Genomic DNA, 19933 nt, shown 5'->3' with positions numbered 1-19933 from the left:
CTTCCTCTGAACTGTAAGTAATTCTTGCACTTTATTTCAAAACTCATGAGACATTTGACATTCCTACCTCACATTCTACTTTCATATATGCCATGTCTTCTTATGGGCTTTCATGTTCATCTTCCTTACATATCCTATTTACTTAACAAATCATTTTTAAATGACTAAAAGAAATGACTAATCAATCAAATAAATAATGACTGTTGCCCGGACCCGGCACAAGACAATGGAAAGTGATTAGAAAGTGATGAAATGATTTAAACAAAGAGACACCAAAGACACTTCATATTTTGTGTGCTGATTTTTTAATGAACATCTTATAATCTTACAAAATAACTGGCTGTAGCTGTTTTACATTACAATACAGTAGATCAGCTCCTTTCACTACATTCCCAATCAAGCCATCCCCTTGGGTGTTAACTAATGCACTCAATAATGATCACGAAGAATACAGGAAGTGCCAAGTTCAATGCCTTATAATAGAAAAAAGAGAAGAAGAGAATCAGGAAGAGCTCTTTACTTTCACAATCCCCTTACTTTCATTTCTGTCAGTATCTGCCCATTCTCCTCACCCTGTCCCCTTAGCTGCCTTTCTGATTGGAAGCTGTCATGCCAGTTGTCAGAGCCAGCTAGCCCTGGGCCACTTGGGCACAATCAAACACACAGAAGAGTCTCTGAGAAAGGCTGTCAATGACCACATGGGTGGATAAGAGCAGCAGAATGTGGACCACCACATGGAGTGAGTGTGAGTTGATGTTGCTGGGATCTGTGACCACAGCGTCTTAGTCCTTCCACTTTATCAGTGACCTGAGTTGCTCAAAACATCAGGTCCCAGGAACAAAGACTGGAAGAACCTGCTGTCTCTGAATAGCTATAGCTGACTATGGCTGGGAAGCCTTATAGCCTAAGAGGCTCTTCACACACAACAGGAACTTTCCTTTTGCCTTCCCAGAGCAGTGGTGAATTGCAGAGAATAAAATATTTTAAAATGAAGTTTAAAACAGAAATGTTCTTACTGTTGCTCTTTTGGAGACCGCATAAAGACACACACTGGCATGAACCACAGGCTCCATGTTCCTGAGCTGAGTAATGCCCAGGATAACAATTCCTCTGCATCAATCTCAGACAAGGTAGGATTCCCCAAGGCAGAACTTAGCACCCGTCCAGCAATTTGGACATTTTCCCCAAGAAAACAATTTTATAAAATTTTGAAAATAGAGTGTCTAAACTTTTCCATTGTCCTTTGCATATTGAAGCCTATCAGAATCCCAAGAATAAATATGTTTGTCTTCTTGGAGGCACTAAGCATGAGTCAAGACAACGAATGGTATCTGAACGACACTTTCTTTATGCTAGCGATTAGAGGACAAAAGGTTTTTTTTGAATGGGTGAACTCTGCTCTTTCCTTTTCCCAATAACTTTGCCACCCTCATTCCACAACCCACAGATTAATGTGGATATATCGCCTTATTCGTGTTTTACTCCCTTGCAGGGTATTGTTCTTCTCTACGTGATAGTGTGGATAATATTTCTATAGTTGTGGTAGTATTTCCTATTCCTGTTTGCACAGCCTTTGCTCTAGTGTTGATGGGAAGAGTAGAAAAACTGTGGTCAAAGCAAAAGAGTGGAAGATGGGAAGAGACCACAGTTGAGCTCTAAATTTTGTCTGTTCTTGGTTTCCACTGGAGAAGAAGCTTCAAGGGAGACAAGCCTCACAGCCTTCCTAAAATGAGTAAAACTAGACTGTTAAACAGAAATTGGCTCCTTACTCTCTTTCCCTAGGGTCTAATCCAGAAACCATTACAAGAAAATGTAACTGCAATAGACCACATCCCAGTGAGCCTGGGACGTAAATAGAGAGAGGCTTAATGTGGTCATTTCATGTGCAGTCCATCTATTGGATAAGAAAGGGTAAAAACAAAATGGACCTTAAATAGCTGAAATTCTTCTGTCTCCCCACAGAGTGTCACCCTTGCTCCATGCATTTCTATAACTTGCTCAAGCCGTACAAAATCCGGCTCACAGATTTTGTACATGATACTTCAAGAGAATTTATCTCAGATTCTTCATTGCTCAAGGGACCCACTTTGGTCTTCTTTGGAGACTTGGAACAAGGACCGAGTTTCCCTGATCACTTCCATTCTCATTCCCTGGGCCTGGATTTAACCCTGACAGTTCTTGCCTGTTCTTTCATCTCCTCCTACCTTTCCCCTATATCATTTCCATAACATTTTTCCCCCAGAAAAATCAACATTTGGTCGTGTGACTGCGAGTGATGGCCAGACTTGGAGACTTCTAACAAGAAGTGGGACTATAGGCCAAGTGTGAGGAGCATGTGAGTTCCTGTAATCCTGGTGATCAGAGAATGGGCCATAGTACAAACTTGCTGACTGGCTGACAGCCACACTTGAAACAGGTACGTATGGAAGTGCAGAAAATCCTGGGTCTCACCAACTCCAATTGGGAGTTCTGAGAAGTGGACACAAGTTAGTATATTCTTTGTGGACAGATATTTAAGAACCATAGTCTAGTTCTCCTGGACCCATCACCAATGGTACTCCCACCCAACTTCCTACGCCTCTTAGTACCACCATTCCAACTCTCCATCTCCTTGGTCATAAAATGGGCCCAGCTCCCAGGTCATAACAAAAAGATGATTAGCTTTACATGCTAGCATCCAGGATTTCATTTAACTACTCTCTCTCCTTCTGCACTTCCCATTCAACCTGCCAATCCCCATCCATAGAAAGATGGGAAAATAAGTTGCCTTTCTGTCCTCAAAGTCTCAGCATTCATTTTGAATGTGAACTTTACAGCAGCATGTGTGGAACAATGAATAATTTTTAGCTTAGTAAACAGCAAAAAATATAATATATATAATATATTTATATAATTATGTTTAAATACTTATAAAGAATAACTAACTTCATTATTTAAGGGCAACTACACAAAAAGAAAAAGAGCCAGTTGAGAGCAGACAAGCTCGGAAAGATGGCAATCCATTCGAAATGGGCATTAACAGAGTATCCCTGCCAACTTCTCCTCTAGTATTTTGGTAATGGTTTACAAGTTGGGTGGGACTGAATAGTTGGCAGGGTGTAGAGTGGGGAGCAGGGTAAGAGTTGAAGATAGGATTTAACAGAATATAAATGAGGGAGGAGGGTCCTTATATATCTATTGTATGTCCCCTTCCATGTTAATCAACTGCCACTTTAAAGAAACTTTTGCCTATGATTTTCTCCTACTTGGGCTATTCGATGAACTAGTTGGCACCTATCCATATCCTCTGGCATTTCTTATAAGATCCTTCATGCTCTTCCTCCTTCCTCCATTTCATGACTGTTCTTCATTCACCGTTTGTTTCCTCCTGGGTCAGCCTCTCTTTCTTACTGCCTCTGAGGCAAGGGAGGGAGGGCCTTGCTCCCACAGTTACTGATTTTCTTCTGCCTTGGGGTCCCGGCAGGTGCACTCATCCAGGTCACAGTCAGCAGCAAATGGAATGACCTAGGGGAATCAAAGGGAAGTTGAAATGTGATAGCTTCACACTTTTCAACCAGCTTTCACTTTCCTCACTTGGTCCCAGAGGAACTGTAGAATTATGTGCTAATATCACAAACTGGAAATTAACACACAGTTTTGCCACTCACACATCATGTCACCATGTAGCTTTGGCAAGGTAATTGTTCCTTGCTTCACTTTTCTCATATATAAACTGGGGAGGACAATAGAAACTACCCCAGAGGGTGTTTGTGTGATTTAAATAATACGAGTATAAAGCTCTTCTATATTGCCAAGCATTTATAACTCCTATTCTATCAGTTCTAATATTACTACTCATATGTAAAAATCCTGCTCTTACTGTTACTGTCACTTTCCCTGTGAAGTAGGAAAGATGAATAGGTAGCATTAGCATTTTCTCTTTACAAGGAAGGGCAAGAGATGTGGCGTGACTTAATTCAAGGTAATGACACTACTATATGGGAAGCCGAGACTAGCTACAGACTAGCTCTCCGACTCCAAATCCTCAGTATTCTTGGAACAATAGGAACATCTTTGCCACCCTCACAAAGGATGAGTTTTTGCTCTTCTTGAGTCCAGGATATACTTTGGCTTGGTGGAATAATACATCTCCCCACCCACTGTTTGTGGCTGTATTGCCTTCCTTCTATGTAACTATCTCTTCCTCATGCCAGAGATAGTCTGGAAAAAGTTACTCTCTTCTGCTTGCACTGCTACAAACAGATAAATGCTACTTTTTGAGTGTCCATAACTAGTATCAGAGAAAACTGGGCATTTGGGAAATGTGATATAAAAGTGGCAATGATTTTTCCCTTTGGGGCATTAACAATCTAATGAGATAAAAATAAATAGGCATATCACATACAATACTAGTCCAAGCACACTAAAGAGATGGGCTTAGTGATTGGGCAAGTGGGTAGGAGAATGGGTGGGGTTGTGTGGGGAGATTTTCCAGCATATTTGCACATTACTTTAAAATGTGATTTAGGAGTCATCAGAGGGGTGAAGTGCCTTTTCTATCCTAATTCCTGTGCATGCTGACCACAGGCACTGAAATTTATTACAGACAATTACTAGATTTTCAGAGTGTGAGATGGAGAGAGAACTGCTTTATTTTTTCCTAAGTTATCTCGTCTTCCTGTACAGAGATAGCTGGCCTGATTTCTGACCTTCGGTCCAAGCTCTTGATCTGTTTCTTAGTTTAGTATTTATTGGTTTTTAGAGCAAAAGAGAGCCAAATTAAATAGTGATATGATGAGCCCCTGAGCACTCTGCATTAAATAAGTTGATTCACATAAGTGGCAAGAACAGTGCCTGCCACATATTGAGTGAGGATTAAACATTAGCGAGGAAGAGATGTAGTATTCAAGTCTGCATGTAGGTGATCATGGTAGGTGTGGTTTTATCGTGGAGACACATACAAGGAAGGAAATAACATCTCTTGCTTATTTCAGATTTATCATATTGACCCAACTAGCTTCAAATACCTTTGGAGCACTTAGATTTTTATCCATATTATTACAAAATGTCAGCTTATTCTATTTTTTTTTTTTTTTTTTTTTTTTGAGGCGGAGTCTCGCTCTGTTGCCCGGACTGGAGTGCAGTGGCCGGATCTCAGCTCACTGCAAGCTCCGCCTCCCAGGTTTACGCCATTCTCCTGCCTCAGCCTCCCGAGTAGCTGGGACTACAGGCGCCCGCCATCTCGCCCGGCTAGTTTTTGTATTTTTTTTAGTAGAGACGGGGTTTCACCGTGTTAGCCAGGATGGTCTCGATCTCCTGACCTCGTGATCCGCCCGTCTCGGCCTCCCAAAGTGCTGGGATTACAGGCTTGAGCCACCGCGCCCGGCCAGCTTATTCTATTTTATAAGGCTTAGCTTGAGCCTATCTGCTAATTTAACAGAGCCAAGAATGACAGGGATAAAGGGCATTAAGAAAGGATTATTGCTCAGGATACAATCCAGAGAGTGCTCAGGTGACGGGTGGCAGCCATTTAACATGTGTCTGCAAGATGCATGTAATACACTATATAAAATTCTTAATGTAATTATGAAGACGGATAGTAACTGAACAGCACTTTGTTGGTAATCCCGCCTCACCCAGGGGTAAAGACGATTACTTTCCCTGCCTACAGAGACATTTCTTGGCCAATGATAAGCAGGTATGAGTCTTTCCGCAGCAAAAACCATGGCTTTTCTGAAAGAATCACTGAACCGACAAAGAACTGGGGTTGTCTAAGAACCTATGCTACCCTATGTCTAAGAACCTATAACTATCCATTATAGTTCCCTCCTAATTGTTGAATACAAACTCATTATTACACACCATGAAGGAGAGCTAGCCGAAGACCTTGCCTTTATTACTGAAGCCACTGCCTCCCCCATCTGCAGGTTCTCTCACTCACCTTCTTGGAGGAGAGTGTGGAAGAGCAGCAGTCTCCCCCGTCATAGTGGCAGTAGGCTCGGTTGTTAATAGTGTCACACCAACCATCTGCTTGGAAGGGCTGTAGGGAGATTAGAAGGCAACATCTCAGTACAGTCTTATTATATCTTGTTTGACTCTGCCACTCCTCCCATCCCAGCATAATCCATAAAACTCCAGAGATATTACAGAAAAGCACCAAAGGTGCAGGATACAGATTGACCTAATATTTGAAAAAATCTCAAGACCACTAGGTCCAAGGAATTGTCACATTTCACTGGCAGCACTGCTCCTGGCCTGCTCTAAGGTCTGAGATAGGTCATTTAAACTCTTTGATCAACTTTTCTGCCTTCTTGTAATAAGAGGTCTTTATATTATGTAGGTTACAAAACAGTTCCACATATTTTTAACTCTGTTGAGCATGGGAGAAAGCCTGTGCAGCAGTGCAGTTGGCCCTAAAAGTCCTGGTTTTCAATGAGGAAATGAGCATGCATAGAGATGACAAGAATTGCCCAGGTCACATAGCAAGTGTCAGATAGAACTTAGTATTAGATGTCATGTATCTTGACTTTGTACTGTTTCTCACATATTAACCTCCACCCCTCTCCTGGTGCACTGAAGACTGATACTTAGACACCTAAGTAGTCCTTGGGTGCTACGAAAACTCAAATGGTGTCTGTCCAGCCTGCAGTGGTGCTCGGGTTGAGGACACCAGTGCTGTAACACAAATATTCCCACAGGTACAGCCAACTCATGCACAGAAACTAGACACAGGGTTAGAGCAGAGAAAGCTGTACTGTTTCCATCCACTACTGTTACTGCAGTAAGTCAGCATGAACTAAAGTGGGAAAGGGGTCCAGGCCAAACCAGAGTTAATGGAGTGTTTCACCCCAAAAGAGAATGTACAATAAGAACAGCAACAAGTTGTTTAAAAATAGCTCAGCAGCCCAGTGCATTATTTCTCCAGAAAACTACCTCTGGAGGGAAACGCTGTCCTGCTGTATCCTGGAGGGTACATCAGCCAGCCCACCTACTCAATAAACTGGCTGCTCCTCATCCTGAGCGATGCTCAGCCATAAAGTCCTAAGAAACATCTTGTGGTCAAACTCTTTGGGCCACATAACTCTTGAGTTCACTCAACTCAAAAATGGCCATTAAATAACTCTCAGCAATTGAGTTACATCAGAATGAGTTTATCCAAGTTATTACTTCAATGTTTTGATTTATTCTATGGGATCCTGAGGTCATTTGAACATCATTCCAGATGTATACCAGTTTGCCAACCGCTGAGAAGCTGCTACTTGTGGGGTGGAACTCAACAGCTGCTGCACAGCTGCATAGCAATGTCAGTTGTGAGCAGGAAGTGAAAATTAATTCTGTTTTCAACACAGGCCTCACTGGAATAAAAGACAAAGATTCTGTGATGAGCATTTGTCCTTAATGCTGTAACCAGTTATTCTGACTCTAGAGAACTTAGAATAACTATAGAATCAAGACTCAGGTCCTGAACTGCAGCCAAATAATCAAAGTCAAAGATAACTAGTGCATCCTTAACACCTATAGATGCTCTTGGGTTCTCGCAGGATGACTAGATACAACTATGGAGTTTCCCCAGGGTTTTATTTTTCTTTTTTCAAGTGTTTGGAGTGTATCTTATTCATCTAACGCTACATCTGTTACTTTTCCTCCAACCCTGACTGACTCATTGGCAAAACCTAATAAGTTCCTTCTTTTTTTTCCATGTAATTGTCTATAAAAATCTAAGAAGCACCCAAAATACTTTTCTTACATGTATAAGTCTGGTATTCAGAATGGAAATTAAAGGTATAGCTAAAGATATCTTTCTTTTCATAAGAACAATCTAAATATTTGAATGGGTTAGTAAAGGATCCCAGGGAATTTTTCTTTCTCAAGTCTTCACCAAGGGTCACTTCTAATCTCAAAAACGTTAGAGAATGTATGTTGAAAAGAGCAGTAATGACCTAAGTGACCTTCTCCAGGCCCCACTGGACCTCCCTTGCTATAGCCTGGGAATTACTTCTAAAAGCTCCTTCTCTTCTGCTCTTAAAGAGTCATCTGGAAAGAGAACGAAGTTTATAGAAAAGAGCAGAAATACAGAAAAAAGGCTGGAAAGACCCAAGTGTTTAATTTACTATATACCTATTAGAATTAATTGCTCCTCCCCCAACCTGCCAAAAACAACCACCCCACCCTCAACAAACAGAGTCTCCTATGGCAACATGTGCCTGGGAAGCTTGACAGTTTGAGTCCAAGGTTACAATGAAAAAAATAGGAAAGGAAAAATGACTAATTGATCCCAAATTTAAAAATATCTGAAGATGGAATATAGACTAGAAAATTTTAATTTCAATAATTGAAAGATGTCAGTCTTAGGATATCACTCTAACCCACAGGCATCTTTTCCAAGAAAAGGTACTGGGCTTGGTTTCTCTGCACAATGTGTACGTAGGTAAACTTCACCGCCTGTATGTATACCTTGCTTATCCTGTAACATCAGAAAATAAAGTGTTTCATATAAGTGCACTTTTCAAATATCTGAAGCTTATCCTGGTAAGGGTCACTTTTTAATTTTTATTTTAACCATCTTGGTAAAAGAAAAATGTCTTTATAAAATGCCCATCTTTTTGCCTTTTAACAACATATAGAACCAAAAGTCATAAACATAACTGTATATTAATTTCACTGTATAGAAAAACTCTCCCCTTTGCTAAATGTGCCTCCTTTAAAACACACACACACACATCCCTCAGAGATGATTTTTCTTTGAGCCAGAAAGGCAAGCCCTTAGTATTATACCTACAGTGAATACTTAAATCTGAGAGAGCACTTGGACTACTCCTCTTATGATGCATAAGCCTAATGATATCGATTTTCATTGCTATAGGAAGCCTTTTCTTGCCATGGCTTTTTTAACTGTGTTCCAGGCAGATGAAATGGACAAGTAATGACTGTGTGCAAGCGGTGGAATACAAAAAGGAAAGGCTGTCAGTCTGCCGTACGAATACCGCTTTGGAAACTTCTCAAAAGCAAACGTAATTTCTTCTGCATGTTATATAACCTGGCGAAGTTTCCCATTTTGAGGCTGCTGTGGGGAGTTAGCCATAGAGATAGTGCAGCCCTGTCTGCTGTCTATGGGTATATACAGTTAGCCATTCAATCATTCCATATTCTTTATTCCACACCTATATGTGCCAGGCATTGTTATGGAGTCACAGAGATAAAAGAAACATAGTTCCAGCCCTTGGGCAGACCCACCATAGCAATTTTTTTTTTAGCTCATGTGATAGCTCAGTGTAGCATCGGGATGTGAACAGGAGTTAAATACCTAATCCAGATTTGGGGGGTGAGGGAAATCTGCTTTCAGGAGCTGGCTCCACAACATCTAGGCCCTATGGAGAAGAGCTTAGGACTGGATGATTCTGAGGAATCTGAAAGATCTGTCTAAGAAGAAGAAGAAATAGAGGGGTGAGTGGTCTCAGGCTGCCTATTACAGAGCCCAGGCTCTGGAATAGTTCCACAAACATTGACTGACTGGCTGATAAGATCTCTCTTTCTTGAACCGGATTAAGAACATCGTTCTTCCACAGCTTGCAACAGAACTCAAGACCACGCTGATGTTTTAGAAAGGTTAGTTTGGACTTTAGAACTTCTGCTTTACTAACCTACAGGTTGGAATCTTAGCCAAAAGGTACTGTATCTCTAAAGGTAAGGCATGGGACTGAATCCTATTTTATTATCTTGATGAGTGTTTTAGACCAAGAGAGGATGCTAATCAAATTTTCGCTTGAGGCCAAGCACTATTTTCTCTCTTCCACATCATTTTCAAAAAAAAATCTTCTCGTTATGTGAATGACAAATCAGAGCTACTTCAATTTCTTCATATTAATTCGGTTCTATCAGGCCCCAAAGAAGCTTCTTTCCAAAGCAGGCATGGTGCAGTGCCTGATGGAGTTCTTGCAGCAAACAGAAGTTCTATGTAAATGTACACAAATCTGTACACTAATTTTCTTTTTCTCTGGCTCTTCAATGAATGGTGACTTCTGGCCTGATCTTCAATCTCCTTTGCATCCCATGATTTACCTTGTTGTGCCCACATATCCTGGGCTTCATATCCAAATAATGCAAAGAACATTAAGACTAGAGCCCTAGTACAAGCTCTCTCTTAGAATCTCGGGGGCAGAACCTGGGGGGCCTGTAGGGCTCCTCAGGGACTCCTGATAATGAGACCAATAGCTGCTTATCAAAAAGATGAAAGACTGCCAGGCACAGTGACTCACACCTGTAATCTCAGCACTTTGGGAGGCCGAGGCGGGTGGACCACCTGAAGTCAGGAGTTCGAGACCAGCCTGACAAACATGAAGAAATTCCTCTCTACTAAAAATACAAAACTAGCTGGGCATGGTGGTGTCTGCCTGTAATCCCAATTACTTGGGAGGCTGAGGCAGGAGAATCGCTTGAACCCGGGAGGCAGAGGTTGCAGTGAGTCCAGATTGTGTCATTGCACTCCAGTCTAGGTGACAAGAGTGAAACTCCGTCTCAAAAACAACAACAACAACAACAACAACAATGAAAGGCGAGCGCTTGTGAGAATGTGGAGGAAAGGGAACCCTTTCAAACTGTTGTTGGGAATGTAGATTATGTGATCCAGCAATCCCACAACTGGGTATATATCCAAAGGAAATCAAATCAGTATGTTGAAGTGATTTTTTTGAAGGACGATAAATATATGAAATTCTAAGGCTAGATAACACCTTGAAGATTATTTAGTAGACACCCTTTATTTTACAAATGATGAAATGAAGCCTTAAAATGGTGAACTGTCTTGTTTTCAAGGATAGTTAGTAGCAATCCTGGGAACAGATTCCAAATCTCTAGATATTGGGTCTTCTGTTCTTTCTACTATGCCATACCACCACTATTTGATGGTTTCGTTGGTCTTTTAATTTATTGGGAAAGAAGGGTAATTTAAATTCTTTCTGCACCTTTACAAAAGGGGCGTGGTACGGGTATATTAAGTGAACCTAGCAATCTAACACAGAGACAAAGAAATGGTCATGCAGAATCTCAATTCCTCTGGACCCCCACAACTTCACTTCCTTTTTTTTTTGGAGACGAAGTTTCCCTTTTGTTGCCCAGGCCGGAGTGCAGTGGCGTGATCTCGGCTCACTGCAACCTCCACCTCCTGGGTTCAAGCGATTCTCCTGCCTCAGCCTCCCGAGCAACTGGGATTACAGGATCGAGCCACCACGTCTGGCTAATTTTGTGTATTTCTAGTAGAGACGGGGTTTCACCATGTTGGCCAGGCTGGTCTCGAACTCCTGACCTCAGGTGATCCACCCGTCTCAGGCTCCCAAAGTGCTGAGATTGCAGGTGTGAGCCACCACACCCAGCCCACAACTTCACTTCTATTTTTCTCAGCTGTGGGTCAAGGTTTATCCCAAATAGGCTGCCTGGCACTGTTGTTCCTTCTGAGACTTGGGGCTTGGTATATTCCCCTAGAGGCTGACATCCCCAGGAGGAAGCAACACTATGCTCTAATCCCATCAACAGATGCCTGCAGCCCAGAAACACCTATTTCCAAGACTCAGAATGCTAAAGCCAAACGTTTTGTTGCTCATTGCTGTCATGTGCGGAAAAAAGGAAATGGTGTTGTTCCACTCATCCACTGTTCATTCCTTGGGATGGAGGGTTCCAATGATGTCACATTTGTGGGTCTGCAAGTCTTCTTGGAAAATGTAAAATTCAAATAGACATATATCAAGATGGATTATGCAGGAATACTTTCTTAGGAACAATCTTCTCTGGAAAATGTCATTTGGCTTCCAGGACTCAGAGAGCTGTCCCTTCTCTGAGTTATGGTATATTTTATCCACATATTTATTATAGAGCTTAACCTCTGGAATGTATTTTCAAAGGCTTGGGATCTAATCAGCTTTGTAGTCCCAGCTACTAGTTTAGTGACTGATGTAGGTTGTTAACAAATAAATAAATATGATTGTCCTATTTTGAAGTGGGAGGCAAACTACTTTTCCTTAGCATACTTTATTACCAGATTCTTCCTTTTCATTATTCCTGTACTGTTAGAAAATTTGCTAGGTATGTTACTTTATGAGAATCACATAACTTAGACACAGGTCCAGATTTTCTGGGCATCTAGTCCATTTCTTACTATAAATGCATATACTGTAGACACTGGAGTTGAGATAAATCACATATATATATACTCATACACATATATATACATACATATGTAGGTCATGTGTATGTATATAATATATACGTAGATCATCTTCTAGGTGAAGAACATGGTACACATCCATCCATTTGGAGGCGTATCATACTTACATTTCAGCCGGGAAGTAGGACAAGGCAGTAGAATATACTATGTGAAAAGTACCCCTCTATAAACCGTCTAAAATGTTAGATAAAACATAATAGTATTCTCTCAGTTTCACATCTGGCATGATAAGAAGAAAAAGAACATTTCCCAAAGGCCAAAAACGAAGAAACTGTAAACCAGAGCAGAAAGAAAGCAGTAAACCATGGCTGTCCTAGGAATGTTTGCAAATATCTGTGATCAAGTGGTTGGATTTTAATAGGTGATCTGGAATAAGGGCCTAGGTCTTGGCCCTTTGTAAGGTAGGGAGTTTTTATGTGACCCTGTTAGTACTTGAATAAAAAGACAGTGGTTATGAGGACTGATATGGAATGACACAATCACATTATGATGCTCCACAGGTAGCTTGGCTCACTTGGGAGCCAAGAGATTTGCTCCTGCCTACCAGCTCTGAAGTCTACACGATTCAAATCCAGGCCTTGGCTAAGTCACTAACAGTAAGACATTAAGGATCTTCTGTGTTTTCGGCCAACAGTTGAAGTTGTACGGAGTATCTCCTGGAAGGGCAAGGGTGGAATCTAAAAACAAGAGATGAGAAGATGTAATTGAAAGGAAGGCAATGAAGATACACATCCTGCTGGATGATGAGAGGGATGCCGACTGCACGTCTACTTGTGTGGCCTCTCATGCATCACTGGTCCATGTGTGGTAGGACATCTTCTGTGTAGGACCTCAAACCACTGCCTGTGCAACCCACCAGACCCTCTAAAAAGGCAACTATGTACCTCTGCAGGAGCTGAAAGAGAAGCCTGATTATAATCAGCTTATCTACATTTGACACCAAGATCAAAGCAAAGTCTTAGAAATAATCAAATAGGACAAAAAGCAATCTCCTCTGAGAGAAATCAGATGAAAAAAGAAAAGCAAGCAAATGTAAGATAAAAAAGACATCTTTCACCTGTGTTGACTTCACTTACTCCAAGGTATCCAGGGTGTCATAGTTCCTGCCCCAGAAACGATCAAGGCTACAGAGTATGGCAATTAAAAGCACAGTATATGGCTGGGTGCAGTGGCTTATGCCTGTAATCCCAGCACTTTGGGAGGCTGAGGTGGGTGGATCACCTGAGGCCAGGAGTTTGAGACCAGCCTGGCCAACATGGCGAAACCCTGTCTCTAGGTGCGGTGGCACACGCCTGTAATCCCATCTATTTGGGAGGCTGAGGCAGGAGAATTGCTTGAGCCTGGGAAGAGGAGATTGCAGTGAGCCAAGATCACGCCACTGCACTCCTCCTGGGCGAGAGTGAGACTCTGTCTCAAAAAAAAAAAAAAAAAAGAAAAGAAAAGAAAAGAAAAAGCACAGCATATGGTTTTACATAAACCTATGCTCAGATCCCAGCTCTGCTCCTTACCAACAATTAGAATCTGAGGAAATTTCTTAACAACGAGCAGCAGTGTTCTTGTTAGTGAATGAGAAAAACAGCACCTACCTCACAGAATTGCTGCAAGAAATAAATGAGCAAATGGAGGTGAAACACATAACACAATGCCTGACCCACAGAAAGCATTCAATAATTCATAATTTTATGAAAGCAGCAAGAAAACTACCATTGCTTTTAGCATTGCAGGTTGGTGCCTGAATTGTCTCCCTAGAGACTCGTCAGAAAACTTCAAGATTCTGCCACCAACACCTTAGAGTCAAAACCAGTCATGCTTCATTCCTGAGAGCCTCCTGCCCCATTCACTTTTACCACCAATGCATCTACCTGAGTCATGAAAGAGACAGTCAGGTGACAAGGAAAATAGTTTTGAAACTTATAAAAACAGAAAAGGAATGGCCTGATTGGCTCCTGGAAACTAGGGCTCTCTTCAAAAACCACAGTGGTGACTTGGGTGTCTTAGCCTCTGAAAAAAATCCCAAACCATCACACAGATATTTCTTCTCTGATATGTGCTGCAGGAAAACAGGAAGGTGAGGAGACTCTCTGGGACTTACTTTTCAGCCAAAACTAACCTCACGGCCCCTTTCAAATAGTTGCAAATAAAGACTCAAAGTCACACAAACTCTCTACCTCAGTGCAAGCACACACTGACCTGCTTCCCCATGTAGTCTCTCCTCTGGGAGAGACACAGTTCTATATGAGTGGTCTTGCCCACCTCAAGGCCAGGAGGGGGGCAGTGCTGGTGGATGGAGTTATAGTCCCAAAGGGTGAAGATGGGCAAGACAGTGTTCTGGTGACATTCGTGCACATTTGTGGAAGAAAAACACCAGCTCGAAGTTGAAGCCTGGCTCCTTAAGGACAGAACATCCCTGCATAGGGCCCTACTGAAAACAACAGCACTTCTGCAAGAAGTGGCCCTTCTGTTGAGAGCTGCAGCCTGAGCCTTTCCTGATGGGAATGTGTCCTCGCCCTCCTCTGATTCAGAGGCCTTGCTGATGGTAAGGCGTTGGGTACCTTTTGCCCTATCTCTTCCCTCACCTGTTACCAAACTACATAAGACACACTTTGAAGGTTGTGAAGGCACCCAGTGCTCCAATCCCCTGACCACCTTTATTCCTTCTGCACTGGATCACTCCTTGACCCTTCCACACCAAACCCAACTCCATGTCCTAAACCAACCAACCAAACAAACAAACAAAAAACTTTTGTCTGCTCCTCCATCAGTGTTTGCTGTCCTCCATGTGACCCCTTTTTCTCCAGTGAAGCTGATCCTGTACAATTCATTAGTCAAAATTTTATTCCAGTGATTCCCAGTCCTTTGCTTTGCTGTCAAAGTCTGTTTTTATGGCACTGTCACCCGTCCTCCTCCTCTAAGCACACAGCAATGCTTCTTAAAACGCTGCCCAGGAACAGCAGCAGTCCATCAGGTGGACTCATCGCCAGGCTTCTGCGGTACCAATGTTTGTGAAACAGCAAAGTCTGTGCCGTGGGCTCCTACAAGAATAATGACATACCATCAGACTTCACTGGTGTCTTCATTGCAGGGCTGATAGGCCCATGAGTTCTTGTAATTTACTTTTTCTTGCTTTCATGGTGGGAGTGGTGTAGATGGCCTGCAAGGTCTTCAGATACAGTCTTACTGCATGACATTTGGCTCTCTTCTTTAAGCAATCAATGGATTAACAATCATTTGTTTAGGGAATATCCTGCTTCCTTTTCAGCTAATTGGAGCCAACCATGTTTCAAGGTCAGGCATAGAAACACTGAACACAAGAGGTCCGCAACTCTGCAAGGACCATGGGGGCAGGAACACTTCCATTTTCATCTCTTTTCTGTTCCCTCTTCCTCCATCAGCAATAAACCCTGTGCATCAGCACAGTATCCAATACATTACAATAGGTGCTTAATGAATATCTGATGGATTAAACTAGTGAATTCTCTCCAGAATTAACTCTATAAAACTAAAACCTCAGAACAGTTCTTGTTTTTCACTCCTCTTACCTTTCCTCCAGGATAAGGTAAACATTCCCCCTCTCATCTATTTGTTTGTCTGGTTTTTTTAAAAAAAAATATTTTTTAAGAGATGGTGTCTGGCTATGTTGTCCAGGCTGGTCCCAAACCCTTGAGCTCAAGCAATCCTCCTGCCTCAGTCTCCCAAGTAGCTGGGACTACAGGTATAAACCACCATGCCCAATTATTTCCCCTATCTTGTCCCCTTGCGTCCCAGGTATTTGTTTTCACTATCAATTACTCACCCCAAAATATCACATGAAAATAGCTTGGCATGGCCTTCCAGTCATAGGCTCATTCACAGTAGACTCTTCCAGATATCAGACTTAAGGCTACAGATGAATGAAATTGAAAGCAGAATTTCAGGCCACTGCAGGCACCCTGCCCAGTAAGGTGGGACCTTCCAGTGCTTTTCTCTGGTCACCTCTCTAGGTGGCTACTCACTGTGCCCCTCCACTCTGGGCCCTTGGCCAGCTGTTACACAAGGGCTACACCCCACATAATTGAAACATGAGGCAGTACATGCTCTGTCTGGATGGAGCTCACATAGCTGTGGGAGATGAAAGGATGAGGAGACAGGTACAAGTCAGGGATAGATAACCTGCAGCTGGGGGAAGAAAGGAAAAGCATGTAACTCTGCAAGAAGGCCTGGGACAGTCTCTTAGGTCCTGTTTGGACTTTGATCCTTTACTTCCCTCCGTCTCTGTCTCGGTTCCTCGGCCAGCCTTCAGTTCATGGGAGGCCACAGCCCCAGCATGCGTGCTCACCCCTGCCTGTCCACCACATGCAGGCACATGCCAGGCAGCCCAGCATTTCTTGGCTCCCAGAGCCTGCCTGTGGAAGGTGACTGGGAATGCAGACTGTGGGAGGAAACGACCATATGCCCTGTTTGGATTAAATATTTTTCTTGGCCCTCCTGCTGTTTGCTGAGCATCTTATTTTTTTTTTCTTTCTCATTCTCTCTCATTCTCTCCCTCCTTCCTCCTTCCATCCTTCCCTCTCTTTCTCAGCAATCAAGCACACTGAGAGGAATTTTGAGGAGAAAGCAGAGACTGCTAGGGTGAGAATTGTTTAAAGAAAGCATAGCAATTGACAAGCCTTTTCCCATTCTGATACCACATTCAGCTCTTTATAAAGATGAAAGCGTTTCACTTTGGGGTAAACTAGCTTTAATCTACATTTCTTTGAGTTTTTGTTAGTGTTCTTCCTTCCCTTACTTCCCTTCCCTTCCCTTCCCTTCCCTTCCCTTCCCTCCCTTCCTTCTCTCTCTCTCTCTCTCTTTTGTTCTTTCTTTCTTTCTTGTTTTTTTGACAGAGTCTTGCACTATTGCCCAGGCCAGAATGCAGTGGTGCAATCTCAGCTCACTGCAACCTCCGTCTCCTGGGTTCAAAAGATTCTCCTGCCTTAGCCTCCCAAATAGCTGGGACTACAGGTGCCCACCACCATGCCCAGCTAATTTTTTATATTTTTAGTAGAGACAGGGTTTCACCATGTTGGCCAGGCTAGTCTTGAACTCCTGACCTCATGATTCACCTGCCTCGGCCTCTCAAAGCGCTGGGATTACAGGCGTGAGCCACCATGCCCAACCTTTTGCTAGTGTTCATAGCACCTGTTTTCTTTCTTTTATTCTCTTTCATATCTATGCAATGCATGTGCATATGTATGTGTATGCAACTGTATACATATATCTGTATGTATATATTGGTATGTACTTATATACACAGACATATAGATGTGGTAAATACATATGATACATATATATGCTTCTCTCTTTCTCATGTATTATGTGTATAATAATTAATAATATATAATCTATATTATAGATCTGTAACATAAAGTATATTTTTACATTATACACACATATAGATGCACACAATTTATCTGAAATCTTCAGGTATAAGGAGCAAACCTGAAGGCAAAACTGTCTTTACAAACTACAAACCATTATATAGAAGCAAAATGCTATTTTTATTTTATATAGGTGTGTGGTGTATACTACAAGGTTTGTACATGTGGTTTTATGAACCCTTGGAATAACTCTGTTATTGGGCCCATTATCATGACCATTTTACAGGTGAAAAAAATAAAAACTGGTGCTGTTAAGGAATATGTCTGATCATAATGTGCCTGATCATGATGATAAGGAATGTGTCTGAGGATACAGCCACTGTCCAGTGTTCAGGCCTGTACCCTGACCATCCTGATAGGCTCATGCTGCCTCCAGCATTGCTATCATGTATTAATGATATGCCTCACTCTACTGTTCAGTACTGTACACCTGGTCTAACCTCTCACTGATACTATGAGAATGAGGCAGCCATCTTCTGTCTAAGGAAAAGTCAGTGTCACGGATAGCCATGAGAAATGTATTATATAGTATTTTTTTAAGGAAAAATGGAAAACTCTTTTATAATTATCCAGAAAAAATCATTTACATTTTGCCAAAATTACTTTATACAGTAAATTAACATCTATTTTACTATAAGCCAGGCATAGGTTTAGTTGCTAGAATCCTGGCATATTTGATCAATATATATTTAGTGTGTCTGCTATGTACAAGGCACCACGGAAGGTTCCTGGGTGACAAAGTATTTGCCTCAAAGAAGTCATTGTGGCATGAGTGCTGTGTAATACAGAATCTGAACTGCACCTAAAACCATAGGAAAGAAATCATAGGTAAATGAGGGTCAGTTCCCAGGTAATTAACGGTACCACTAATAAGAATGATAGCAGTGCAGAAAGAGGACCTGCCTGTAGCATTTTAGAAAAGCTTTATGGAGTACATGGGATTAAACCTAATCTTTGAAGAGTGGATAGGATTTTGGCAGAGAAACAGGGAGAATAACCTCAGCAGGAAGGCCAAATATAAGCTGACATTTCAGATGGAGAAAGAAAATATATATCTGCGTTTTTCTGCTTCAAATGTTAATGATGCAAGTCTGGAACTAAGTAAAAATCTCCATCCAGAGGAATTTTGTCTGTATTCTGAAGACAATAGGGAAAAACTAAAGTTTTTTTTTTTTTTTTTTTTCTTCAGAAGAAATGATAAAAGCTATGTTTTGAAGGTTAGATCTGGGGATAATACAGGGAACATTCAGAAGACAACCGCAGGGGCCAGGACCAAGTAGGAGTTGAGTTTAAGCAATATGAACGAAGAAGAACAGAATTGGCTGGTCATAACATGGAATAGAAAAAGGCAGATAGGAGGGGTATTGTGAAGGAAAGTTGTCAGGACCACTTGAATGTTCATATGTGGGCAGAAGACCAGTGGAGATGAAAGCTTATCTACGACATTGACTACTCAAATTATGATACACTTTTCTAAAATAATTTGATCACTGAAAATCTATCTAGAAAGTATCCTTACCGCAATCAAAGGTCTGAGTCATGGGACATAGATCTTGATCAGGCAGCAAGACCTGCCCCAGGGCATAGTGAGAAGCTCTACACATTTTCCTTTTTCTTATATATAAAAACACAAGTCTAGAGGGGCACCGCACACTTTCTATCCCGTTCAATTTCTGCCAGACTTTTTCTACAATTTAGACATAACCATTTTATCATTCCCGGCAATATCCAGGTCCAGTTGACTTGAAAAATGGCAAGAGGGAGGTGTCATATTTATTCTAGAATGTTTTCTTGCCAGTAGTCTTGTTTCTTTTAGCTTCAGTCTAATATTTAGTTCCCATGTCTTTGGACAGTTCAGTTTGTGTGGCTGATCATTGTGCTTCTGATCCTCAACCTGCTACACTATCCTGATTCATTGGCCCAGCTGTTCCTTTCTCCCCCAACTGGTTGGTCCATCCAGTCTCACTTTCACCCATATGGAACCTGTTCTCTGTGTGAGTGTCTTGTTTACATTCCCTTTATCTCCAGGACGCTTGTCTGTGTATCTTATCCACTCATCACTGATTGACTGCATCTGTTTCACAACATGTTCTCTGCTTTCATTTTCTTGGTCTCTGATCCTTGCTAAGCAGAGTTCATTGGCATATCTCCTTTTCCATTTACTCTGGCTTAAATCTTGCAAGCCCAGAAAGGGTTCCTAACAGGGGGTCAGCACCCCATCTTCATCTCTCAGTTGTATTTGCTAAAAGTCATTTCTAATTTATACATCATTTATTTGTTCCTTTGCTTTTAATCTTCCTACCAGTCTAAGAACGTGGACTCTAGAATCACTAGAATCACA

General features: G+C 41.8%; 1 protein-coding gene across 2 annotated transcripts in view; it reads right to left on the bottom strand.

The window, feature by feature from the left end:
- Window positions 1–286: 286 nt before the first annotated feature.
- PAPPA2 (pappalysin 2) overlaps window positions 287–19933 on the bottom strand; it is a 636503-nt gene continuing 616856 nt past the window's right edge. For both annotated transcript variants that reach the window (XM_033198867.1, XM_033198866.1), the window contains exons 22-23: window positions 5921–6019; window positions 287–3504 (exon numbers count right to left, since the gene is read on the bottom strand). In XM_033198867.1, the coding sequence (XP_033054758.1) occupies window positions 3430–3504; window positions 5921–6019 (174 nt within the window). In that variant the 3' untranslated portion in view covers window positions 287–3429. The remainder of the gene's footprint in view (window positions 3505–5920; window positions 6020–19933) is intronic.

Source organism: Trachypithecus francoisi, unplaced genomic scaffold, assembly GCF_009764315.1.
Source record: "Trachypithecus francoisi isolate TF-2019V2 unplaced genomic scaffold, Tfra_2.0 Lachesis_group5, whole genome shotgun sequence".
NCBI lineage: Eukaryota > Metazoa > Chordata > Mammalia > Primates > Cercopithecidae > Trachypithecus > Trachypithecus francoisi.
The sequence above is the reverse complement of the archived record's forward strand: the minus strand, read 5'-3'. Positions and strand labels throughout refer to the sequence as shown.